This window comes from Salmo salar, chromosome 17, assembly GCF_965601325.2.
Source record: "Salmo salar chromosome 17, fSalSal1, whole genome shotgun sequence".
Lineage (NCBI taxonomy): Eukaryota > Metazoa > Chordata > Actinopteri > Salmoniformes > Salmonidae > Salmo > Salmo salar.
Window position 1 is genome coordinate 14,757,501 of NC_138307.1, and position 26,400 is coordinate 14,783,900.

The 26,400-nt window shown below is 41.6% G+C and overlaps 2 protein-coding genes and 3 long non-coding RNA genes across 5 annotated transcripts in view; 2 read left to right on the top strand and 3 right to left on the bottom strand.

The window, feature by feature from the left end:
- Positions 1-389, bottom strand: part of LOC106574480 (DIRAS family, GTP-binding RAS-like 1b) — a 13,540-nt gene extending 13,151 nt beyond the window's left edge. The window contains exon 1 of the mRNA XM_045698953.2: positions 46-389. The gene's annotated coding sequence lies outside the window, so the exon portion shown is untranslated. The remainder of the gene's footprint in view (positions 1-45) is intronic.
- Positions 390-2,266: 1,877 nt separating this feature from the next.
- On the bottom strand, positions 2,267-7,036 carry LOC106575427 (receptor expression-enhancing protein 6). Its single transcript, XM_014151927.3, has 5 exons — positions 6,738-7,036; positions 4,412-4,505; positions 4,144-4,282; positions 3,884-4,052; positions 2,267-3,192 (listed from the first exon to the last, which is right to left on the bottom strand). Exons 1-5 carry the CDS (start codon positions 6,853-6,855, stop codon positions 3,155-3,157), a joined length of 558 nt encoding a protein of 185 aa, XP_014007402.1. The 5' UTR covers positions 6,856-7,036; the 3' UTR covers positions 2,267-3,154.
- Positions 7,037-7,085: 49 nt separating this feature from the next.
- Positions 7,086-11,708, top strand: LOC106575428 (uncharacterized). The gene is made up of 4 exons (XR_014381097.1): positions 7,086-7,176; positions 7,999-8,153; positions 8,305-10,552; positions 10,720-11,708. It is a non-coding gene; the product is annotated as an uncharacterized LOC106575428 (long non-coding RNA).
- A 5,216-nt stretch (positions 11,709-16,924) lies between these two features.
- LOC145861358 (uncharacterized) lies at positions 16,925-19,685 on the top strand. Its single transcript, XR_014381098.1, has 3 exons — positions 16,925-17,932; positions 18,113-18,204; positions 19,441-19,685. It is a non-coding gene; the product is annotated as an uncharacterized LOC145861358 (long non-coding RNA).
- Positions 19,244-21,451, bottom strand: LOC106575432 (uncharacterized). Its single transcript, XR_006759993.2, has 2 exons — positions 20,861-21,451; positions 19,244-19,840 (listed from the first exon to the last, which is right to left on the bottom strand). It is a non-coding gene; the product is annotated as an uncharacterized LOC106575432 (long non-coding RNA).
- Between the last annotated feature and the right edge of the window lie 4,949 nt (positions 21,452-26,400).

The window sequence follows — 26,400 nt, forward strand, 5'->3', positions numbered from 1 at the left end:
GGATTTTTCAAAAGATGGATCTGGTTGTGGTTAAGTGTTACATACCTGAACTTGATGTGTAGTCCTGTTTTAGTGGCTGTCTCCGGACAACACGTTTGTAAGGCAAAACGCTGAGTTTTAAAACATTTTATACTATTCATGTAGAGATCTCATGTCGTCCGCGAATTCACAGCCCGTGTTCTCTCTCTCTCTCTCTCACTATCTCTCTCGTTGTTGAAGCTATATTTATCTCTTTCTCTCTCTACTTGATATTCCCATACACTACAGTTCTAGTGCCACGATGTCTTCCGTCCCTCTATCGGTATGTCTCCATCTATACCAGTCTCCATCGATCCCTCTATGGCTTGCGGATCATCGCGTCATCACACAACACACATACACACACAGAAACGCACAGACAGGCCTAACGTTTTAGCGACTGAAAACACAGGACCAGGCACGGTTTCGTGAATTACCGAGTTTTTATTTCAGCATATCAAGTGAAGTCATACTTTAGTCAGATTGTCGAATTAACAGCAAAATATGTTTTGTCAGTAAACTGTAGAAAGTGACCCTTCTAGCTGCATCCCACTGTCCCTCCATAGCCGCAGGAAGTAGGGGTGCTGAAGATGCTCTACACTTATTTATAGCCTATAGCTTATATTTTGTGGTTAAACAAAAATGGTCGCTAAACCTACTGCATGATCAGTCCTAACCATAAAGGCCCATTGATTTTTTAATTGCTAAAGGCACAGTTTCAAATTAAAGTCAGCTGTCAGATTTGGGTACCGTTAGTAAAGGCTTTCAGGTGCCAGCTAAAGAGGTTGATGCTTAATAAACCACAGCCCATTCAACTGTGTTACCCAATAGTCCTTTGGCGCCAACTGCTTGGGTAGAGTCCAGTCATCCACAGCCATACACGAAGTTCCACAAACTTTTTTAAAATGTAGATCCTAGGATGCCATCTTGGCATTAAAAAATCTAAGAATCACATTCTGAGTGGACATTGGCATGGAGTGTGTGGTGTTTGCAGCACCCCAGGACCAGGTCACCAGGACTGGAACTAAAGCTTTGAACCCGGTACATTTTAGCATTTTATGTCTGTATCCACCAATCTGTGAGCCTAAGCGGGGGATGGTGAGAGGCAGAAAGTTAGGGAAGCAAGGATACAGACATAAAATGTAATGAGCCAGGATTCAACCACCAGTCCACACACTGACCCGCTCACCAGACCCACCGATCCATCCACTCCAAAGTCCTACCCTGCGATCACTCCGCCATTTATCATGGCTGTCACTCCTACCCTACTGAACTCCCTAATGTTTTACTGCTGTCTTAAACCCATGTATTTCCCTGTAGCCTACTCTGTGTTGCCCCTTCAAGTTGTGTCAAAGTACACTCTGGATGTCTGCCGTTTCTGTTTTTGATTTCTTTGCTGTTTTTTATATTAGAATTTGAATTAAAAGCTTATTAAGACATGTTTAAATGCACTTTAAATAAATAGTGATTTGATCTGTATCTCTCCAGGACCAGGGCTGGAACTAAAGCCTGTACTGCCTGTAAAGAGTTTGTCTCCCTCTGTCAGTGAGTTAGAGTACTGCAAGGCCTGCACACCACAGTCCCCCAGGGAAACTCAACACCGCATGCACAGCAAAGGCAGTCTCCAGAGTAAAGGAACAGCTGGGGAGAAAAGCCTCAGGGAAGAATGGAGAGACAGTACAGGACGAGTTAGCAGAGCATTGCATGTCTATCACCCCAACAGTCTGGCCTCTATGGTTTGATTAAAGGAAGTGCATTTAGACTTTTGCCAGGTTCCCACATTACTATACAAAACAGAGAGAAAACACCACACAGTCCCTGTGGCAGTGGGGAGCCATTATCAGTCTGTCAGTTTAGTCAGACATTACACTGACAGCATGGACACAAGAGCCATCCCATTCAGACTCCTCTGAGCGTCAACGTTCACCAAAACACATCCCAGATGATTTAACTTCCTGTATACCAGTAAATGTACTGTGCACAGGTCAACAGGGCATATCAACATCTTAGTACAGGGCTATTCCACTCCAGCCTTGATATATACAGTACTGCTGGTTGGCCTTTCTCAGTGGTCATTAAATTGATAACATCGGGTGTATGCCATAAAGTAGGATCAATGTGTTAGCCATCTTTCCTAAATAGTCTGAAATAAATTCATATTTCAGAATTCCTAAAAAAACTGAGAAAGGCATGGTGTAACGGACTCCAGTTGTGGAAAAGCGTGAACGGAGTACAGACGGCACATTACTCAAGTTCCAGTGTGATTTATTAATGAGAATAGAGACCGTACTAAACAAACAAACACTTTCCAGTTCAGTTCACATACATAAATAATCATTTTGTTCAGGCAAGGTGATGGGAGTAAAAACATCTTTGGCACAGATCTGCAGACATTGTGGAGACATGCTACTGTATGCACTAATTACAAGAGACTGAAATTACATGGCTACTTTGTAGGAAATGACCCAGCTCAAAACAGCTCCATCAAAACATACCCCTAGCATCTACTCCCTAGACACTTCCATTAGCCCCTACCCCTTGGTAACATATTTCCCAATCCATTAATATAGGGACATTTTTGTTCTAGCCCAGCACTAACCCACCATCTGATTTAATGAATGTGGTGTGTTAGTGCTGGGGTAGGTCAAAGGGGAATAGGCTAAGGGTGGATTTGTGAAGTCAACGTGGCTCCGTCAAGAGAGTCCACTGATTCACAGACGTCTACACACATGGATTTCCTGGCAGTAGGCTACAGATTACATTAAGACATTCACATTGTTTAGAGGTCAGCTGGATTGTGTGGTGGCTACCCTAAGCTTCTGGTTGCATTCCAACCAGTCTTTAAAAACAGTCACGCTGCGCAGATGATCAGATGCTACAATGGCTGGATTAGCGGAATCTCATCATATAAGACTGATACATATGACTGTTAAAAAGACAGACTAGAAAGCAGAAAATGCATTAGAGTGAAAAAAAATAAACAAGTTCCTTTTCTGTTTGCTGCAGGGTGGTCACCAGCCACTGATCACGTGACAGGGTCCATTACCTTCCTTCATCATGGGACATTACACATGATGTGGTTCTGTGTGTTTAGTGGAGTCGAGGCGTCTGAGGCTTGTGGTCATACATCGGTCCGTCACTGGTTCTTGTCATTCTTGAGGGCCTGGTTGACAGCTGGAGAGAAAAACATGAGTTATTAGTTTGACTGACAGATCTGGTGACCTGTGTGTACAGCTAGATTTACATTGCAGAGATGTGGGATAACTAAGTATCATACTTTACATGTGAATTAGAGTTCGGAGCAGTCAGATTCTCCCGGATCATTTTTTAGCCCGACGTGCAATCACTTTACATTTGAACGTGCCATGGGTGACCATTACTCTAACAGTATTCATTTGAACGTGCCATGGGTGACCATTACTCTAACAGTATTCATTTGAACGTGCCATGGGTGACCATTACTCTAACAGTATTCATTTGAACGTGCCATGGGTGACCATTACTCTAACAGTATTCATTTGAACGTGCCATGGGTGACCACTACTCTAACAGTATTCATTTGAACGTGCCATGGGTGACCACTACTCTAACAGTATTCATTTGAACGTGCCATGGGTGACCATTAATCTAACAGTATTCATTTGAACGTGCCATGGGTGACCATTAATCTAACAGTATTCATTTGAACGTGCCATGGGTGACCATTAATCTAACAGTATTCATTTGAACGTGCCATGGGTGACCACTACTCTAACAGTATTCATTTGCCTCGGCTGTGTTGGGGGAAAAACGGAGGTGTCGGGAGCTGGGAATGTTGTTTCCGCATCTCCACAATAGAAATCTAACTTGTGTGTCTGTGTCTCACCTTCTTTAGTGACAGTATCAGCCATGTTCTTGGCCTTATCACTCAGATTGTTGACAACACTGTCCAGGGTGGCCTGGTGTCTGAGGAACACGGGACGGACCACACGGGAGTAGAGAATAGCAGAACCGTTCCACGTCACTGGAGCCATACACCACACCAGGAACAAACACTGTGGGAGAGGGGGATTGAGAGAGAGAGAGAGAGAGGGAGAATCATGATGTTTTGGCCTCCTCTATATTAAATGTTACACACACACACACCTTGCCAGCATAGTAGAAGGGGAACCAGGAGAGGAAGATGTCAGAGAAAGCCTCGGCGATACTGAAGAATCCGTAGACCACCCAGTAGGTCAACCACTGAGTGTCATCCTCTTTCTTCTTACTCTCTATGGCCTTGATTCTGATTGGACAACAGGGCAAGTGATGAATGGAAATAATTAAAATAAATCATGTTTAACCTTTCACCTGGAGCATATGATGTGAGCATGACAACACCACTTTTTAGATATGTTCTTGAGGTGCTACTTACGAGAGGTACGCCGGGTAGACAAAGCCAATCAGGTTACAGAGGAGAGAGGCTCCATAGCCAAACAACAGATACAGACTGATCAGAGAGACCACACCTAGAGACAGAGAGAGAGATTCTTACCAGATATCTGTTCATCTGGAAACATTTCAAAGCATCTTCATATCATGATACATTTCTGTGTGTGTGTGTGTGTGTTAGAGGATGTCGGATGAATAAACAGGACGTCATGTGAAACTCAATTAAAACGCTGACAAATTCAACGTTGATGTACATAAGACACCTAGTGTAACCATGTGGAATATGAACCATGGAACAGGAGTGAGATTCCACATAGATACTGGTCCCCTCTAACCTAAACCAACAAACTAGCAACTACATTAACCTACAGCCGTGAACGTCACAGTCTGTCAAATTAATCCTTCACACATTTCAGTCAACATATGTACAATGGATTCCCATGTTAAAAAACTAGGCTAAATCTGTGAGTTTTAGAGCTGGACAGAGATAAGGCGAGAAGCAGCTGCTGCCTGCTATTGTAACCCTAGCTAGCAGGTAAACGGCTTGTGTTTGGTTTAGCGCCTGTTTGCATAGGGAAATCATTTAGACCTATGGCACCAGGCTTTTCCTCTGCAGGTTGTCTCATCATCAGTTATAGTCCAATACACCAATCGATCTAACCAAAAATCAATTCACCTCATGATCTTTAAGACCGACGACCAGTGTCAGTTATGGGCAGAAGGCTTTATATGGTCATAAAACTATGATTTGGAAATGCAACACTGGGGCACATCGAAATTATTCTCAAATGTGTCAGTGGTGTTTTGTTAAATTCCTGATTTGGAGTGCATCCAATGTTGGTCATCCACAAACATGCTGGCACTCCCCACATACTGACCGTGAAGCTACAGACAATCAAAAACCCATTCCCCCATAACAGAACAGAGACTGTTTGAATACCTTGCTATAAGAGTCCTTCATTGCCATGCTGCTTGAAGTAGCCAAGTCGCAGACTAAAGCCAAGTCGCAGACTAAAGCCAAGTCGCAGACTAAAGCGGGTTACATTGGCAGACCTGTCAACCTTGGGAATTTCCCTGAGCCCTAGTTTGTACATGACACTAGTCCTAGGCAGCATTAATATAGTGACTAACCAGTGCGTTCCCCTTCCTCCACCCAGCAGCTTAGACTGCCCAGTGGACAACGTCTGAATGCTTGGTGATGTGATCAGAGTCCCTCCATAGGCAGCGATAGTGCAGACAGAGTCCCTCTCTGACATTGATGGAAGACTAATGGCCTGGGGTTCCTTCTCCAGAAGAGCTAAACTACACAGTATAGCCTACCGGAAACTTCTCTAAGCTCCCGGTACTGAACACACATTGGCCATAGAGAATCTCACAGACATTAAAAGTATTTCACTTCATACTTGACCAGACCAAGGCGCACACACACCTCTAAGATATATTGACACATACATACATACATACACACATACATATTCTCTATTTTGCATATTAGGTCCAGTTAGTTCAGTAGTGAACAGAAAGTCCATCTCAGCCCAATGTAAAATTCTGTTGATGCTCTCAGGGCATTTCCTTAAACATCAGTACTGGCAGACCTTGTGTTAATAACACCTAAAAAAGGACAACATTACAACAACAGAACTAGCCTAGTCTCAGATATGTTTGTGCTCTTGTCAATGTCAACAATGAGTGAATGAGCAGGCATTATGGCAAAAACAATCAGGCACAACAGCAGAACCTCTGAAGGAGCACAACTCAACTGAAGACAGCAGGTCACCCTAAAATCTGCCATCTCAACATAGCAGTTGGTATTTCTGTAGGAGGTATAAATACACCCCTTGGCTAGGGACCAGCTGCTAGCTAGACATTGGAAGGAGCTAAATCGACCGACCATTAACAGTGGATTAACTGCAGTCTAGGCCTCTCCGACCTTTGCTATATCAAATGAGTCGTAAAGTCATTTTGTTGGCAGCCTAGGCCTATATGGTCATCAACAGTCACGTTAAAACAATATTTGGCCTGGTGACACCGTTTGTTTCTGTGGTTTGTTTGTGTTAGGCCTAACTGGGCTCGTTTGCGTTACCGTTTATCAGCTACAACTGTTGCTGGTAGGTTAGTTAATGTAAAATGTCAGCTAAACAACGGTCATATGTGCTGACCTTGCCAAAGCAGCCAACGTTGCAACTCGAGAAAGTATCCACTAGACTAGCCGGTGAAGTTACAATGTTTCAACATTGACATAGAGAAACATTATAACCGAGCAACTGGCAAAGTCCTACATTGCAAGTGGACTTAATATTAACTATTACCTGAGGCGATATATTTTTTCTGTATCCCAGTTTTCTCCTCCACCGTAGCTAGGAGATCTGTCACAAAGTTCTTTTCATTCAACAAAGCCTCATAGCGGTTATGAAGTTGGGCAAACATTGTTTTAATGCCGCCGTGTTGAACTTGTTGATTTTAGGATGTGTAGCCTACACAAACACAAATCCAACCAAAATGTCACGGTCAATTAACAAACGAAAAACGTTCAAACTGTAACCATATGAAATAATTTCCACACGGAATCATCAAGCTGTTGGGAACATGATTCCAGGAGAAGCGAACGAGCGAGAGGGAGGAGTTTAATTAAGGTACAACCAATCAGAAAACGAGTTCGTTGCCACCTCGTTGAAGCAACAGGTGATGAAATAAACGTTTTATTGCCGGAAGTAAAGTTCAGTTAACCATTACGCTACTATTATCTAGGTGAGTGGTGGCGTTTATACTTTTCTGTTATTGATAGGGCCATGTGTTTTGGACTACCATGTCATGCGACCTAGATTTGAACATTTATTTGAAGCCTTTTCCATAAATGAGAGTTAGACCAAAAATGAAAGCAATTGTTTGAGGATGGTGCTGGACCATCTGGCATAAAAAGTAAAGGGGACAGTTTGATGAAAAAGCTTTAAACAAAGGTTAAAATCCAGGTCATGTGACATGATTGTCCTAAACACAGGGCCCTAGTCATTGCACATCTATCTAGTTATTTATGTCAAAAAGCAATAAAATAGCTTACAGGCCCAGTCTGGATTCTACAAACAGCTGACGCTGAGCCTGCCACTGTTTGACAAATAACTTTATTCTCTGTCTGAACTGAACTTCAGCATGACTCCATTTTAGCACAAGAGGGCGCCATCAACCTGCAAATATGAAAGTCATCACTTTATAGCAGTTAGTAAGGCTCCAGTTAGGCTAGGCATCACCTGTAGGCCTACTCATTTGTGCAGTCTTTTGGATCCTGGCTATTAACATTTGAGGAATGGTATACCAGCGGGAGGTTCATCCTGAAATCAAATATAATTTGGGCTCAGCTTGACACAACACTTTGGATGTAATATAATGTCTGACACATGTTTTTATTTGGTGGTGAACCTACCCTTTAATACATGATTTAGTTATCCTCCTATAATTGACCCCTAGAATGGAATGACTCACAGCTAACAGCAAAATAACAGATATAAAAGTTATCTCTCTGTCACCTCTCTCAATCTGTCTCTCTGTCTCCTCTCTCTCTTTCACACCCAGCAGGTGTGTTTGCCTATAGAGCGGTGTATTGCATAGCTGTCGAGCCTCACTGCTCCTGACACTAAGACTGCAGTGTTATCATCGTTGTGTCCACACAGTCTTCTTAAAGCCACAGATGATGAAGATGCTGCTCATGCTGGGGTTCCTCCTGACTCGGGGTGAGAAACTCTCAGCATCTCTCATTGTTTTCTATTGCTTTTAAGAGGTTTTAATGGGCTTCTATATGTTTGCACATGGAACACGATTCCAATGCCTTTATTTGTATTATTGTAACTACTCAAAGCTAATTACCCACTGTTTCCATTTCAGAGTCATCTGCACAACGTGTCCTGAATCAATATGATAAACCAAAGTCTGTTCGTCTGGGAGACAGAGTGTCTATCAGTGCTGTTGCAAGTTCAACCAGTATTGATGATGATATGAGCTGGTACCTCATGAAACCTGGACAGGCTCCTAAACTCCTCATCTATAAAGAAAAAACCCTTCAGTCTGGAACACCATCTAGATTCAGTGGCAGTAGATCAGGTACTGAGTACACTCTTACAATCACTGGTGAAGAGCTGTCAGTAGATATACATCCTGGTTGTATGATAAATGGATTAGAATAGGTAGTGTCAGTAGATATATATCCTGGTTGAATGATAAATGGATTAGAATGGGTAGTGTCAGTAGATATACATCCGGGTTGTATGGTAAATGGATTAGAATTTGTAGTGTCAGTAGATATATAGCCTGGTTGTATGATAAATGGATTAGAATGGGTAGTGTCAGTAGATATACATCCTGATTGTATGGTAAATGGATTAGAATGGGTAGTGTCAGTAGATATACATCCTGGTTGTATGATAAATGGATTAGAATGAGTAGTGCCAGTATATATAATAGAAGAAAGATTCACATACATGGTGCAGTTCATATGTATAAATCTAGCCCGAAAACCAAAATGTTCAAGGACAAGCCATAAATATTCCCACTCTAAGCAGTCAAAGGCTTTCTCTGCATCTAATGATAACACAGCACACAGAGTATCCAGATTGGAAGCCTCTTCAACCACATGAAACAAGTGGAGCATGTTATCGGCTGCCTGGCGACCCTTAATAAACCCTGTTTGGTCAGGATGTATGAGCTTGTAATTACATTCTCTCGGCGCATGGCTAGAACTTTGTTATGCATCTTCATTTCTGTTCTGATCAAACTGGTTGGCCGATAATTTGCACAATTTGTGAGGTCTTTTCCTTTCTTAGAGGTTAGGGATAAAATAGCTGTATTGACGTCTCTGTGGAATTGTCCTGTTTTTAATAGCAATGTTAAGCGATTCAAGAATAACTGGTCCTAGGTCATACCAAATGTTGAGAATGAGTTCAGGAGGTTTTCCATCAATACCAGGCGCTTTATCTTTCTTCATATTTAAAAGAGCATCTTTCAGTTCAGATAAAGTGGCAGGTTCCCTAAAAAAACTGTTTCTTCTTGAGAGAGTTTGGGAAAAGTAAGGTTCTCCAGGAACTGCGGACAAGCAGAAGTATCAAAGCTATGTGAGGAACTGTATGAATCTGAATAATACGCTCTAAAAGTTGTATTTATTTCTGTAGGATCAGATATCAGTTCCTTAGTAGGGGATTTGATCAACTGTATTGATGATCTTGTTTCAGCATGTTTAAGCCGCAGTGCCAGTAAGTGGATAAGCCTACTCCCTTGAAAATAGTGTTTTTGTCGCACCTATCTACATATGAATGTCAAAAAGAGATAAAACAGCTTGCAGGCCCAGTCTGTAATTCCACCAACAGCTGACCCTGATACTGTTTGACTAATAACTCTTTATTTTCGGTCTGAACCATAGACTTAGATAGACCACATCATTTTTGTGTCTGTCCCATTATAGCGTCTGTGAGAACACAGGCAGTGCCATTGAGGCGTCTCCATTTTGAAGTAGTCCATTTTCTTCTTCTACTAGTTTTATTAGGAAACAAACTGAAAGGGTGCAAACTGCCACCTAGACTGTGTTGTTTGAACAGGTATAAAGCCAAGGTTGGCAATTTACTGTTTCCTCATGAGTATAATTCATTGGCTGATCCCTCCTGATGATCTGGGTGGAATTATGTGATCATTCCTTAACATAGGAACTCCCACCGAGTTTCACCCAGACTACTTCAAAAAAGGTGGAGGCCTCAATCACTCTTTATGGCCTGAAGTGAAATTCAGTATGATGCCATTTTAGCACACGGCTAGAATATCCAGTATAGAATAGCAATACACTAGCATTGAATGAATACACTTGCATGTAACTAAATGCTATGGTCATTACAGGCCTTCACAAAGATTTAGGTAAGCTATTTCCTCCATATTTAAGATTATTGTGTTTCATCATATGTCCTGAGGTAGGGTGTTTACATAGAGCAGGTGCATTGACAGCTCATGCTTCAGTGCTCTGGAAGTGTTTATAGCCCTGAGAGTTTCACACTGCAGGACTGAGATCTGTCCTTCAACACAACAGAAACCAGGACAACCATGACTCTGATCACCATCTTCATCTGGACACTGATCTGCTGCTGCCTCAAAGGTCTGTTGTTTTCTAACTCTTACAATGGAAAATGACATATTGTTGAGTGCCTTGTATAATCATTGAAATGGATCTCAATTAATAAATGTCCCTGTATAAAATATTATGAAATATAAATGACCTGTTATTTATACTCGTTGATCGATTTTTTTTTTTTTCCTCTTCAGGATCCAGAGGTCAGGTGACTGTGACTCAGCCTCCTGTAGTGACATGTTCTCCAGGAGACCCCGTCACTCTGACCTGTACAACCAACCCTGAAGTGTACAGATTCAGTGATGGAGATTAAGCCTTGTCCTGGTATCAACAGAGACCTGGAGAAGCTCCCAAACTCCTGATAAAATACGCGAAGAAACGGCTAGGTGGGATTCCTGCTAGATTCAGTGGCAGTGGGTCTGAGAGGGACTTCACTCTGACCATCAGTGGAGTCCAGGTTGAAGATGCAGCAGTTTACTACTGTCAGAGTTATCATGAGCTCAATGATTAAGCTCTGTTCACACAGTGATTTAGAGACGTACAAAAACCTCCTGTACAAAATGACAAACATCACTGGTCCATTGAACACAGAACAAAGGGTCTTGTTATATGACATCACCAAGTATATCCACTTTACTAACTCACAGAAATAATGCTTACAAACTAGTTTCATGACCCTCCCAACCTCCCATGTCTACAAATGTTCTCTATTTCAGGAAGATACAGGTGAAATAGTCCCATTGAGGAGGAATAATCTGTATCATGTCAACATAAGATCATGTGTGAAGCAAGAAGGTTGGTGTGCCTCAATGCTTGGTTGACCAACCGGACACACACAGCTTGCCAACACTTCCGTGGAGCAGTATTGAGTGTGTGTGTAAGTGCATGCGTGTGTTTGACTGAGAGAGAGCCCTGTGAAACAGAAACTTCGTTTTGCATGGCCACTCTCCCAGAATAGAGCAGTACACTCCCCAGATGTTCCCCCATCCTTAACACGACACCAGAGCTAGACCAGAGGAGGTCAAAGATCAAAGTCAGAGGTTAGATGTCAGTCACAGGCCATTTTATGTTCCTTCTTATCAGAAAGATACAGGTAAAACATTCCTATTGAGGATAAATAATCCATATTATGTCAACATAAAATCATGTGTGAAGCTAAATGTTCCTAAGTGTTGGTGAGACTCAATGCTTGACAGACCAACCAGACACACACATCTGCCAAGACTTCTGTGGAGCATAATTGTTTGTTTGTGTATGTGTGTGTGTGTGTGTGTGTGTGTGTGTGTCTCGGTGTGTGTGTGTGTGTGTGTGTGTGTGTGTGTGTGTGTGTGTGTGTGTGTGTGTGTGTGTGTGTGTGTGTGTGTGTGTGTGTGTGTGTGTGTAAGTGCATGCGTGTGTTTGACTGAGAGAGAGCGCTGTGAAACATAAACTTAGATTTGCGTGGCCCCTCTCCCAGAATAGAGCAGTACACTCCCCAGATGTTCCCCCATCCTTAACACCCCACCAGCGCTAGACCAGAGGAGGTCAAAGATCAGTCAAAGGCCATTTTATAGGTCACTGCAATAATCTTGTGTGGTGTGCACAGGAAGAGGTTGGACACCGGACATCAGCCAGACTGGTAGAGGTCAAAGATAAAAAGGTCAGAGGTCAGTTGCCCAGGGAAGACAGTCAGTCCAACCCCAACATGCCACCAGGCTGCCTGTCACTTCAATGCAGTCAGCTTTTAGTTATCTTAACAAAGAGACTAGTTGACAAGAGCACAATTTTCTAAGGTCAAAGTTTACAACACTAGTGCCCACTAGAATGGCATGAGGAAGTATTAGATAACTAGTGATGTACATCTGAAGATTCATCAGGAATCAGCACTGAGCCAGATTCATCAGGAATTCATCAGGAATCAATACTGAGCCCGTTTCATCATGAATTCATCAGGAATCAGCACTGAGACAGATTAATCAGGAATTCATCAGGAATCAATACTGAGCCCGTTTCATCATGAATTCATCAGGAATCAGCACTGAGACAGATTAATCAGGAATTCATTAGGAATCAGCACTGAGACAGATTCATCATGAATTCATTAGGAATCAGCACTGAGACAGATTCATCATGAATTCATCAGGAATCAGCTCTGAGACACAGGGGCAGAAATCCCGGGGGGGACGGGGGGGGACACGACCCCCCCATCCTGGGAAAAATATGATTTGTCCCCCCCAATATATCACTGAAACATAACTATGTAATTTAAATAATATTAATAATACGCAATGAAAGCAATTGTGCTGATTATAGACACTTAATAGCGCGTTTTTAAGTTTCAAAAGATTGCGACCCCCCCCGCCCTTTGCCTCACAATGGTTTGATCCACTGCCAGTTCCTTAGCTTGCTACGTAACTGCCGTGAGGTTCATCCAGTCAATCGCGCACACACACACTAGCGGAATATGCAGAGCTAGCGCGCAAATATTAACTATTAAGCTAGCTAGTACCTATTCCATTTATGTGGGGTCATCAAAGATGGAATCAGCATGCAGATGATGTAAGTTAGTGCTTCAAAGTCCCTGTGATAAGGTTAGCGATAAACTGAAGTCCAAACTGAACAGAACTACACTCTCTTCTACCATTGTCTTAAATATATTTAATGGTCTCGTTGCAAAAGCTAAATTGTCGCAAGGGAACTTTTATTTATTTATTTTATTTCACCTTTATTTAACCCGGGTAGCAAAGATTATAGCAAACACCACTGAAACTGAATTGGTGCTCGCTAGCTTTGCAAATTCAGCTATTGTTGGAAGCCAGCCAATATGAAACAAACTATTAAAATTACAAAAGGTTGCAGCATATGTTGTGTAAATGGTGAACTCATACAGCTGTCAACTCTTGTCATTTGAATCCGTTTCACATTTGCTAGCTACCTTTTAGATCGAAGCCCATATAGAATGATTGAAGATGATAGAAGCCCATCTCCTACTGTAAATAACCTACACACTGTGTGTGTAGCCAGCCAGGTAGAAAAATGGCAGAAAAATAAAAGACGGACATCAGAGTATTTTTCAATACACCAAAACGCATAGTAAGAACCCTAGTAGCCTAATATCTCAAAGACTAGTTGATAAAATGTTCATAAGAAAGAAATGAAATTCTAATCGAAATGTTTCACAATGATGTCATTAGGCAGAGCAGGCAACAGATGGCACACAGACAGCAGAGTTGGGGACAGATATGCAGGGACAGACTGGCAGAGACAGGGAGTCTCAGGTAAGTTTGTTGAGTCTTTGTTTGGCAACATTATGAAAGGTTCTCAATTTTTTGGACTTGTAAAATAGGAACATAATTGGAAAATGCCATGGATACCCCCACTCTCAACTTAAACTGGTGACTGGTGACTGAACTAAGATTTGTTAAAGGCAATGGTATTGCTGTTGTGATTAGTTGTGTAGTTTTGGGTACCGGTAGTTAGGAGTACGGCAAACACCTTATTTCTTTGGCTCCTCAATATACATTTACCATATTACAATGTAGGCTATGTGTTACAGCACTACTTTTGGTGTCCCCCTCAGGAATTGCTCTTGAGAAAATTTAATGTAATTGTCCCCTCCAAAGTGGATATCAGATTTTCGCCCCTGCTGAGACAGATTCATCAGGAATTCATCAGGAATCAGCACTGAGACAGATTCATCATGAATTCATCAGGAATCAGCACTGAGACAGATTCATCATGAATTCATCAGGAATCAGCACTGAGACAGATTCATCATGAATTCATCAGGAATCAGCACTGAGCCAGATGGAAGTCCTTCATCCCAGTCTAGAATACCTCCAGGGTCACTGACAGGTCAGCCAGTGGCAAAGGTCAACAGTTCCAGAGTCATATGCTCAGACACACACACAACCTCCTAATGCCTCCACCAGTACCTGTCCTGTACCACACTGGGGCATCTCCCAGACCTAATCCTGAGTAAACTAGACTGGACATCAGACAGAGGATAACATTCACCTCCGTGTGATATGTCTGACCTAGCAAGGTCATAGGTCAGATTTTAAAGGTTGCACCTTGCCTCTACACCAGAAAGTTTAAGGCATTACAGAACATTACCATTCCTTATATCACTGGAGTCTGAAGCAATGTATTTTCTCTGTATCCCGTAACTAGGAGATGTGTCACATCGTTATTGACATTAAGAAAAGCCTCATAGTGGATATGAAGTTGGGCAAACGTTGCAGTGGCGCCATGTTGAACTTGTTGATTTTCGGCTGTGTAGCCTACACAAACACAAATCAAACCAAAATGTTATTGTCAAGTAAACAAGCGATAAAACAAGCATGAAACAAGCGTCACTACAGACCCAGGTTCAATCCCAGGCTGTGTCACAACCGACCGGGAGTGCCATAGGGCGGCGCGCAATTGGCCCAGCGTCTTTCAGGTTAGGGAGGGTTTGGCCGGGGGGCTTTACTTGGCTCCTCGAGCTCTAGCGACTCCTTGTGGCGGGCCGGGCGCCTGCAGGCTGACTTCGGTCGTCAGTTGAATGGTGTTTCCGCCAACACATTGGTTAAGCTGGCAGATGTTAAGGAGTGTGGTTTGCCTCTCCCGAGCCTGTTTGGGATTTGCAGCGATGAGACAAGACCAAGATTGGATCTGATGAAGTTGGGGAGAAAAAGCGGGGTAAAAAGAAATACAAATAAAGGTACAATATTTAGTTTGGTAAAAGTTTGTCGTAATATCCGTGCACTCCTACAAGCTGCTGGGCATATGGTTCCAGGCGAAGAGAAAGAGCAAGTGGGAGGAGTGTGATAAAGACACAACCGATCAGAAAACTATTTTGTTGCCACCTAGTTTTTTTACATCAAGTTTTTATTTCAATTCATAGGATTCATACATTTATAGATAGATTTTTTTAAACCCCCCCCCCCCCCCCCCCCACAACCCACCAGCAATCTGATGGCATGTCAAATAAATCATGAGATAAAAACAAATAAATGAATGTTACATAGTACATTTACTGAACAATACATCATACAGTCTCAGAAATAGTGACAAATTATTGATACACATTCCTGGATGTAAAGGCCCGTTGGTTAACGGTTCTGAAATATCCCCTGCTACTTTTTCCATGTGTCCAGAGTGGACACCTTGTCCCTGTGGATCCTGGCCGTGGAGAGCTCCATAAGTACATTTAAGTTTCCTTAAATGTGAGCAGCCATTGTTGCAATGGTAACTGATGAGGTGGAATCCACCTTTATACAATCATTTTCTTAGCAACTGTGGTTCCTGCCAACCACACTCTCCGTTGGAGTTCTGAGAAGTGCCAATCAGAGTCATCACAAAGCAACATCCCTATTGGATCTAATGACAGTATTTCATCTATAAGTACAGAGGCGACATGGTTGACTTTCCCCCAGAATTCAACCCCCCCCCCCCCCAGTCATTTCCACAGCACATGCTGAAAAGTACCAAGGTCCCCTGTGGTGCAGAACTCACATAATGGTGATGGACTAATACCATGTGAAGTCTTTTTTTAAGTGTTAGATAGGTTCTATGGCAAATGTTTTAATTCATTGGCGATTGGGGTTTCTAGATGATGCAAATGTATTTTTCCATACTGTCTCCCAATTTATTTGTCTGTCAGCAAGTGTAAAATCATTTTCCCATACAGTGGATAGAGTTAATGGTTTTTGTGCAGTTAGAATTAATTGACTTTAGATATTAGAGGGGTGTCTGTCCGTTAGATGTTTGACCAATTGGTGTACTGCTAGTTCTGCTCCCCATGGGACCCCATAGGCTGGCGTGGATAGGGCGGAGTTGAAGGTAAAGACTAAATGATGGACCTGGGACATTAAAACACTGGTGGATTTCCTGGAAACTGAGGAGTCCATTCACATTGAATATGTCTTTGAAAGAATAAACACCTTTCTTAGACCAAGAATCTGATATAAATGGTTTCTTACACACTAAGAATTCTTACACACTAAGAATACCCCATATTGGAGAGTATGAATGCCATTGAAGATTAGATCTCATATGCTTCTCTGTATTTATTTATTTAACTAGGCAAGTCAGTAAAGAACAAATTCTTATTTACAATGACGGCCTACACCGGCCAAACCCGGGCCAATTGTGAGCTCCCCCATGGGACTCCCAATCACGGGCCGGTTGTGATACTGCCTGGATCCAGACCAGGGTGTCTGTAGTGATGCCTCTAGCACTGAGATGCAGTGCTTTAGACCGCTGCTCCACTCAGGAGCCCTGTAGCTTTCTACACATTTACTGAATATGCTTTAATGGGTCCAAACAGTAAGTCCACCTGATGCTTTTGTTGTCTGTAGTGTTGCATATTCAATCTGTGGTCTCTTTCTCCCCCAAATTAACAACTTTATGACAGAGTCAAGTTTAGACCAATAGGCTATAGGAAGAGGCAGTGGTAACATGGAACTCATAAAATTGATACGAAGGAGGACATTCATTTTAATAATTGAGATTCTAGCATGCAAAGAAGTGGCCATAGCAGGCCATCTTTTTATGTATTTCTGGATATTCTGAAAGGTTTCTAAGTAGTTCTTCCTGAAAGTAGTGTGAATAGAGGGGGATATGTAATGTCTAAGTAGGTGGTTTGTTTCTTCACTGGGATCATGGGTGGTAGTTGAACGCTTCCTTTAGCGGAGTTAAGAGGTAGTACAGCTGATTTAGACCAGTTGATCTTGTAACCAGACCATGAGCTGAATGCTGTGAAAATAAACATTATTGGCTGGAGGGATTTCTGAGCGTTTGCATGCAGAGAACTTGCTTGTTAAGCCAAGGTTGGCAATTTACTGCCAATTTACTGAATTATGTGATCACTCCTTAACCCATAGGAAGTCCCACCTAGTTGACTACTTCAAAATGGTGGAATCCCTCAATGGCAATGTCCATGAAAAAACGCTTATATCCATCTGAGGCCTCAATCGTTCTTTATGGCCTGAACTGAACATCAGCATGACGCCATTTTAGCACAAGTCTAGAATAGCAAGTCTAGAAAAGCAATACGCTAGTACTGAATTAACACACTTACATGTAACTACATTTTATGGTCAATTATAGGCCTTCCACAGTTTTAGGTAAGCTATTTCCTCCATACTTAAGATTATTGTGTTTATGTCATTGCATTAACAGTTTCATCATCTCTCCTGAGGAAGGGTGTTTCCATAGAGCAGGTGCTTTGCATTGACAGCTCATGCTTCAGTGCTCTGGAAGTGTTTATAGCCCTGAGAGTTTCACACTTCATGAATTATATCTGTCTTGACACTTCAGTACTTCAGTGTTATCATTGTTGGGTCCAGTCTGTTGTGTTCTCAGAGCCACAGACGATGATGAAAATGATGAAGATGATATCACTGATTCCCATGCTGACCACTCTGGGGTTCCTGACTCAGGGTGAGAAAGTCTGCTCTCCGACCTTTCTGAACTGCCGTCTTCAGAGAGCATCTGTTAAGAAACAGAGAAGTTTTGAGAACAGGAGTTTGAGAAGCCTTTCTGATACTGCTTGTACATGGTGAGAGATTACTGTTATTTTATATGGATTCTTATGACTTGTTCTCCACCTCTCATTTCCAGAATCGTCTGCTGGAGTTGTGACTCAGTCTCCTACTGTCAAGTCTGTTAGTCTGGGAGAGACTGTATATCTGAGATGCACAGCCAGTAAGGGGGTGGGTAATGACCTGAGCTGGTACCTGCAGAAACCTGGACAGTCCCCTCAACTCCTCTTCTATAAAATAAGTCAGCGTCAGTCTGAAACTCCTGGTCATTTCAGTAGCAGTGGATCTAAACCAGATTTTACTCTGACCATCAGTGTAGTCCAGGCTGAGGATATAGGAGATTACTACTGCATGGGTTCGTACACTGATGGGAACACACAGTGATTTAGAGTCGTACAAAAACTCCCTCAGTCAAACTGCACAGAGACTGTACTGCTGCAGCTGGGACCTACTGCAGGTGTTGAGGAGCAACAGACTATGACATGAAACACTGGTTCACTGAACACACAGCGTTAGACAGTCCCACACCAGGACAACGTTACTCTGGTTACCCATGACAGGAGCATAGTTCACCAAACCACTTCCTCTACACAACCATAACATTTACTACACCCCCATATAGAAGCCACCACACCATTGACCTTCACCTCTGGAGTGTTCAGATGATATATTAATTGTGTAGAACAGACATAATTATTTGTCAATTTTGAGTGTTATTTCTATTCATTGTATTTCTATCTTTAATGTTCTAAACGTTTCATCTCACTGAATGCAGCCCTGATTTGCATGGTCAGGGTGGGATGGTTTTACTTCTGCTAGAATAGAGAAGTTCTGTCCCCAGGGGGTCGGAGAGAGACAGAAAGAGAGAGAGAGAGAGAGAGAGAGAGAGAGAGACAGAGACAGAGAGTGAGAGAGACAGAGAGAGAGAGAGAGAGAGAGAGAGAGAGAGAGACATAGAGAGAGAGAGAGACAGAGAGAGAGAGAGAGAGAGAGAGAGAGAGTGAGACAGAGAGTGAGACAGAAAGAGAGAGAGAGAGAGATTGAAACAGCAGAACACACATTCAACAAATAGTCACTACAGGACACATGTCATATGATAGCTTACTCACATTAGGAAGAGAAATATAGATCTGACAAAGAATTAGACCTGGCTGTAGCTACATTTCCATTTGTTGTCACAGTAAACAAATGAGTCAACTAATCCATCATGTTATTTTCCTAATCCAACTTTATTAGAACTGAGGCAGACAGCAACATCACAATAACAGTCTGAGTACAGAACACACAGAAGCCTCCTGTACTCTATACAATACACATTAGTCCCCATGTTGTCAACTCTTCAGCAGTACTAGCGTTTACTCAGTAAACTACTCTAACACTCTAACACACTACTACTGCTCCAACCAGGCCTCAGACCAGACCAGAGCCTCGACTACTCCTGCTTCCCCAGACAGAGCTCTCCTGTTGTGGGCCTCCTCCAGTAGGCCCTAGCCCAGACACTGGCTCCTACGAAGGGGGGAGGCCTGGGTGTGTTGGAAGTGGGAGACCCTGCAGGTGTAGAGCTCTCCCTGCTCCCAGCCTGCCTTGCTCAGGGTCAGGGTGCTGCTGCGTCTGTAAAGGCCTTCCTTCTCTTCTTCTGGACTGGTCACGACCCCTTGGCTCACCTCCAGCCCGTCCACCTCCCAGCTCACCAGCGCCCCCTGAGGGGAGTAGCCAGTCAGCAGGCAGGCCAGTGAGGCAGAGCCTCCAGAGAGCTGCTCAGAGGAGGGGGGGAGCAGAGACACTGTGGGACTGACAGTAGGACCAGCTGGAGAGAAGAGAACGTTTTAATATTACATTCCAGAGGAGAGAGAAATAGAGTGCTCTATAAAATATATAACTTATTAAGGTTCACAGAGACCACAACACCTCACAACTCAACAACAAATACATCAATGCACAATAAAGTACATCACTGTTGCTGAGTTTTTATTTATCCATGTATTTTCATTTATATTTGCTGTACTAGGGACAAATACCCCCTTCATTAAGGATCTTATCGCTCAATAACACCGCTAAAAGTAGATATTAAGTAACTTTATACTCTGCTGTGTGTTGTGGTGCACCTTCCGTGTCCCTTACTTCAATAAAGCGTTTGTGGCGTTTAAAGGGCAGTCTGCTGTTAAAACAACAAGAAAGTGGGCACCCCACCATTGTTTTTGGTAAACAGCTGAGGGATAGGGCTGGAGAAATTGAACCTCTCTCAAGTTCATAGACAGAACTATGGATGAAAGGACTGACCATCAATAAGTTACACATTGTAATTTCAACCACGTTTTGAAGCTAGAGTATTACATTGTTCACAAACAATTTAGTAAAACATGATTCTATTTAGGGTTCTGATAAGAGTATGGCAGTTGAACTAAGCTCATGAGGCATATATAAAAAATATTTCTATATTACTCAAGAATCAAAAGGTATATATAATTAATTTAAAAGTCCCAAAATGTATGTAGCAATCACAGACTGCCCAATTTAAAGTCAGTCCACTTCACAATAATATCAGACATTAAAAGGAACCAGAAGGTTTTTTGTTATACTAACAACATTCACTGTGTAATTCACGTGTCATAGCAGAGAACTTAACTTTTGTAAAACTTGCTCAAAGACAGGATGCTTGGCTGCACAACTGAAAGTCTCCCACAGACTGTAGCTAACATTTTTCATTCTAAAATAAATACTAATATTGGGGTTTCCTTTACAGAGTTGGAGTCTTAAAATATCTGGTGTTCAGTATTTCTATATTCTGTAGTGTTTTGTAAGAAGTAGTAAAGGAAAAAACACTTACTTTTCAGCAGCAGTTTGGTCCCTCCACCGAACGTGTTCCACAGTGATTCAGTCTAGTTAAGACGCTTTACAAAAACCTCCTTCACACAAGAGTGAGCACATTCTGCACTAACAGAACCACTCATATAGCCCACACAGCTTTGTAGAGCTTTACTATACTCATAAAGCATTACACACCTTTACATACAATTATACCATTTTACACTCTTTACATAGGAAATATTATAGCAAGTAATACTCATGTTTTATCATTTACATGACATTTGAGTCAGTTAGCAGACACTCTCATCCAGAGAATCTATGTGCATTCATCTTAAGGTAACTAGATGAGACAACCACAATAATTAAGCACATCATGTACCTATATAGCATACTGATTAATGAAGTCTCTGACTTGAACCTCCTTAATGTCTCTTCACCCAAATTCACTGCAAAATGTGTTTTCGTCCAATGATATCATATGGCAGAGTGAAACATTGTCATTTACGACAAATATCAATATTGACAATTGTGCCATTTTACTGTCAACAACAGAAATATAAATCATTTCACATGATTATTATTTGCAGTTTATTATTCTGTCCTGAGGAAGGGTATTTCCATAGAGCAGGTGCTTTGCATTGACAGCTCATGCTTCAGTGCTCTGGAAGTGTTTATAGCCCTGAGAGTTTCACACTGCAGGACTGAGATCTGTCCTTCAACACAACAGAAACCAGGACAACCATGACTCTGATCACTATCTTCATCTGGACACTGATCTGCTGCTGCCTCAAAGGTCTGTTGTTTTCTAACTCTTACAATGGAAAATGACATATTGTTGAGTGCATTGTATAATCATTGAAATGGATCACAAATTAATAAATGACCCTGTATAAAATATTATGAAATATAAATGATCTGTTATTTATACTCGTTGATCGATTAATATTTTTCCTCTTCAGGATCCAGAGGTCAGGTGACTGTGACTCAGCCTCCTGTAGTGACATGTTCTCCAGGAGACCCCGTCACTCTGACCTGTACAACCAACCCTGAAGTGTACAGATTCAGTGATGGAGATGAAGCCTTGTCCTGGTATCAACAGAGACCTGGAGAAGCTCCCAAACTCCTGATAAAATACGCGAAGAAACGGCTAGGTGGGATTCCTGCTAGATTCAGTGGCAGTGGGTCTGAGAGGGACTTCACTCTGACCATCAGTGGAGTCCAGGCTGAAGATGCTGCAGTTTACTACTGTCAGAGTCGTCACCGTGGAGGAGTGTTCACACAGTGATTTACAGCCGTACAAAAACCTCCTGTACAAAATGACACACATCACTGGTCCATTGAACACAGAACTAAGGGTCTTGTTATATGACATCACCAAGTATAACCACTTTACTAACTCACAGAAATAATGCTTACAAACTAGTTTCATAACCCTCCCAACCTACAGAAACTTAGATTTGCGTGGCCCCTCTCCCAGAATAGAGCAGTACACTCCCCAGATGTTCCCCCATCCTTAACATCCTTAACACGGTACCAGAGCTAGACCAGAGGAGGTTGGACAGTGGACACCAGACAGACTGGCAGAGGTCAAATATCAAATCAGAGATCAGATATCAGTCACAGGTCATCTGGGGAGACAAGTCAGTTCACTTGTCTTGTGGTGTGGTGTGGTGTGGAAAGGGTTGGCCACCGGAAGTCAGCCAGACTGGTTGAGTTCAAAGGTTAAAAGGTCAGAGCTGGTGACGTACCGTAGTTTGGCAGGCCCTCGTCAAGGGGAGGTGGGGGCTACCTTCCTACAATTCTACACATTGTGCAATGAGGAAGAGAGAAAATGTTGCTGTTTTAAAGCTAATTTCCTGCAATTCTACACATACAGAGCCACAGAAAGTATTCATACCCTTGGATTTCTTCACATTTTATTGTGTAACAAAGTGGGATTAAGATTTTTTTAAATCCAACTAAAATATAATCATTGCATAAGTATTTAGCCCCTTTGTTTAGTCAAGCCTAAATTAGTTCAGGAGTAAAATCTGGCTTAACAAATCACATAATAAGATACATGGACTCACTCTGTGTTAAATAATAGGGGTTGACAAGAACTTGGAATTACTAACCCTTCCTCTGTCCCTCATATCCAGAGTGACTTACAGGAGCAATTAGGGTTAAGTGCCTTGCACAAGGGCACATTGGCAGAATTTTCACCTAGTCAGATAGGGGATTTGAACCAGCAACCTTTCAGTTAATGGCCCAATAGTTTAAAGTGCCAGGCTACCTGACTCCCATCTGCAAGGCCACTCAGTCAAGTCTTGAATTTAATGCACAGATTCAACTGCAAAGACCAGGGATTTTTTCTAAAGCCTCATAAAGAAGGGCAGTGATTGGTAGATGGGTAACAATAACAAATCAGACATTGAATATCTCTTTAAGCATGGTCAAATTAATAATGATGCTGTTGATGATGTATTCGACACATCAAAGATCCAGTCATCCAGTTTATCCTGAACTGAGCTGCAGGACAGGAAGGAAACTGCTCAGGGATTTTACCATGAGGAAATTGGTGATTTTACAACAGTGACAGAGTTTAATGGCTGTGACGGGAGAAAACTGAGGATGGATCAACAACATTGTAGTGTCTTCACAATAATGACCTAAATGACAGAGTGAAAAGAAGAATACAAATATAGACAATAAAAATATTCCAAAACATGCATCTTGTATGCAACAAGGCACTATAGTAACACTGCAAAAAGAACACACCAAAGGAATACACTTTTTGGCCTAAATGCATAGCCTCATGTTAGGGGCAAATCCAACACAACACATCACTGAGTAACTGCCTCCTTATTTTCAAGCATGGTGGTGGCTGCATCATGGTATGGGTATGCTTGACATTGACAAATACTGGGGAGGGTTTCAGGATACAAAGAAGCGGAATGGAGCTAAGGTCAGGTAAAATCCTATAGGAAAACCTGCTTCAGTCTGCTTTACACCAGAGACTGGGAGAGGAATTCACCTTTCAGCAGGACAATAACCTAAAACACGAGGACAAATCTATGCTGGAATTGCTTACCAAGAAGACAATGAATGTTCCTGAATGGCCAGGTTACAGTTTTAACTTACATCTGCTTGAAAATCTATGGCAAGTTTTGAAAATTGCTGTATAGCCATGATAACCCAACATCTTGACAGAGTTTGAAGAATTTTGAAAAGGAAAATGGGCAAATATTGCACAATGCAGATGTGTAAAGTTCTTCGAGACTTACCTAAGAAGACTCACAAGTGTAATCGATGTCAAAGGTGTTTGTAACATGTATTGGCTCAGGCAGCTGAATACTTATGCAACGACTATATTTTTGTTTTTAAATTGTATCAATCTTTACAAAATATAAACATGTTCTACCACTTTGTGTAGATTGTTGACAACAAAATGTATATTAAATCCATTTTAATGCCACTTTGTAATACAATAAAATGTGAAGAAATCCATGGGGTCTGAATACTTTTGCAAGGCACTGTATTGCCATGGGGCAGGGAGAAGAATGTGCAGTTTTATAATCTCATGCTATTCAACACATTTTGCAATAAGGCTGGATTAATGTTTTATTTATTAAAGTTAGTTTCCTGCAATCCTACACATATTACCATGGGGCAGAGAGGAACATTTGCAGTTTACAAAAAATCTCATGCTATTCAACACATTTTGCAATGACGCTGAGAGAATTTGTCATTTTGAAATAATTTCCTGTAATTCTAAACATTTATGCCACGGGTTGTGATGTGTTTATATCCTATCTGAGGAGGGTGGGGTGACCATATAGCTTGGTTCAAAATATAATGGTTAAGACAAGGGGAATCTAATATCCCATAACTCTTTGCAATTCATGGGACCAGTGCTGCTAGTTAGCAATGGCGCTAGTAGTTGTCAATGGTCCCATGAATTTGTCAACGCTTCCGCATGGAATTACTTCACTGTCTTAAACTTTCCATCTTCAACCTAGCCATAGAGATCCTATTAAATTACTAGAAGGGTTACGTCATAAACCCTCAAAGTTCCAGAATGGGATGAAAATGCTGCCGTTGTGGTCAGGGAGAAATCCAAACCATTCTAATTGGAATGAATGATAGTAGAGGTATAGTCCTGTTTTTACTTATGCAGGAAAATTAAAGTAAGTTGTGTGATGTATTGGAAATTGCGTAATAGAATTTCTGTCAACCTAAAACATTGTCATATAGTCATAAATACAGTTTATATGGGTTTAATACAACATTTCTGCATAAATAGCCTCTAAAGTATATATGTAAACAAGAAAAGAAATGTCTAAATTGTTGTTTTCTTGGAAAGCTGAGAGTTCTATTATATGATACAATATCAGTACAACTTGTCTAAGTCCTATCATCTACTGATTTCAGACAGTGTATTGCTGTGAATTGACTGCATTTTTAAATGGAATGTTGGTATATTGGCAATTAATGTGAATGTCACGTCCTGACCATAGTAAGCTGTAATTTTCTATTGTAGAGTAGGTCAGGGCATGACGGGGGTTTTCTAGTTTTGTTTTTCTATGTTGTTATGTTCTAGTTTTGTATTTCTATGTTGGGTTGTTCTAGTTTTTGTATTTCTATGTTGGTCTTTGTTTGAGATGATCTCCAATTAGAGGCAGCTGGTCATCGTTGTCTCTAATTGGAGATCATACTTAAGTTGGTGTTTGTCCCACCTGGGTTTGTGGGAGATTAATTTTGAGTCAGTGTATGTTTCACCTCGACGTCACGGTTTGTTGTTTTTTTTGTCATTCAGTTTATTTATGTATTGCATAGTTTCACAGTGTAAATAAAATGTGGAAAGACACACACGCTGCACTTTGGTCCGCTCCTCTCTACGACAGCCGTGACTGTGAACAATTAATCCAATCATTCCTCTTAAACTGTCTGGCTAGCTAGCTAATAAACATACAGTGCAGATAAATTCTTCAAATGTAGAATTTTAAACAATATCTTATCACAACTCTGGCAAACCATGGTTGACCAACTCCCTGACCAAAATGGCTGACCTTTATCGCTTCGTAAGATGGTTCATGTCATAGAGAATGATAGAGGCCTCTAGTGGTTAAAATAATGTTTTAGCATGGGCAGCGCCATGGAGGGCTTCCACCAAACTTCTGCCATTTTAAAGTAGTCAAAGTACTCAACTGGGTGGCAATTCCTGAATGGCATTGCCCATGCTATCACGGCACAAATAGAAAGATGAGTCCTCTGTCTGTCTGTATGGTGCATGTCCGTTCAAGTGAAACTTCCCAGTCAGAACTCCTAACTTTTGATAACTCTGACAGCATGTGTACGCCCCACTAGCTAAAGCAACAACCAATGAAATTCACTTTTTATTACCAGCAGTCAAATATAGTTAACCAGTATGCTATTAATATCTGGTGATATTGATACTGTTCTGTCATTTTACACCTATCTAGTTATTTATTTACAAAAAGCAATAAACAGTTTGCAGGCCCAGTCTGTAATTCCACCAACAGTCTGACCCTGCCACTGTTTGACTAATAACTATTTATT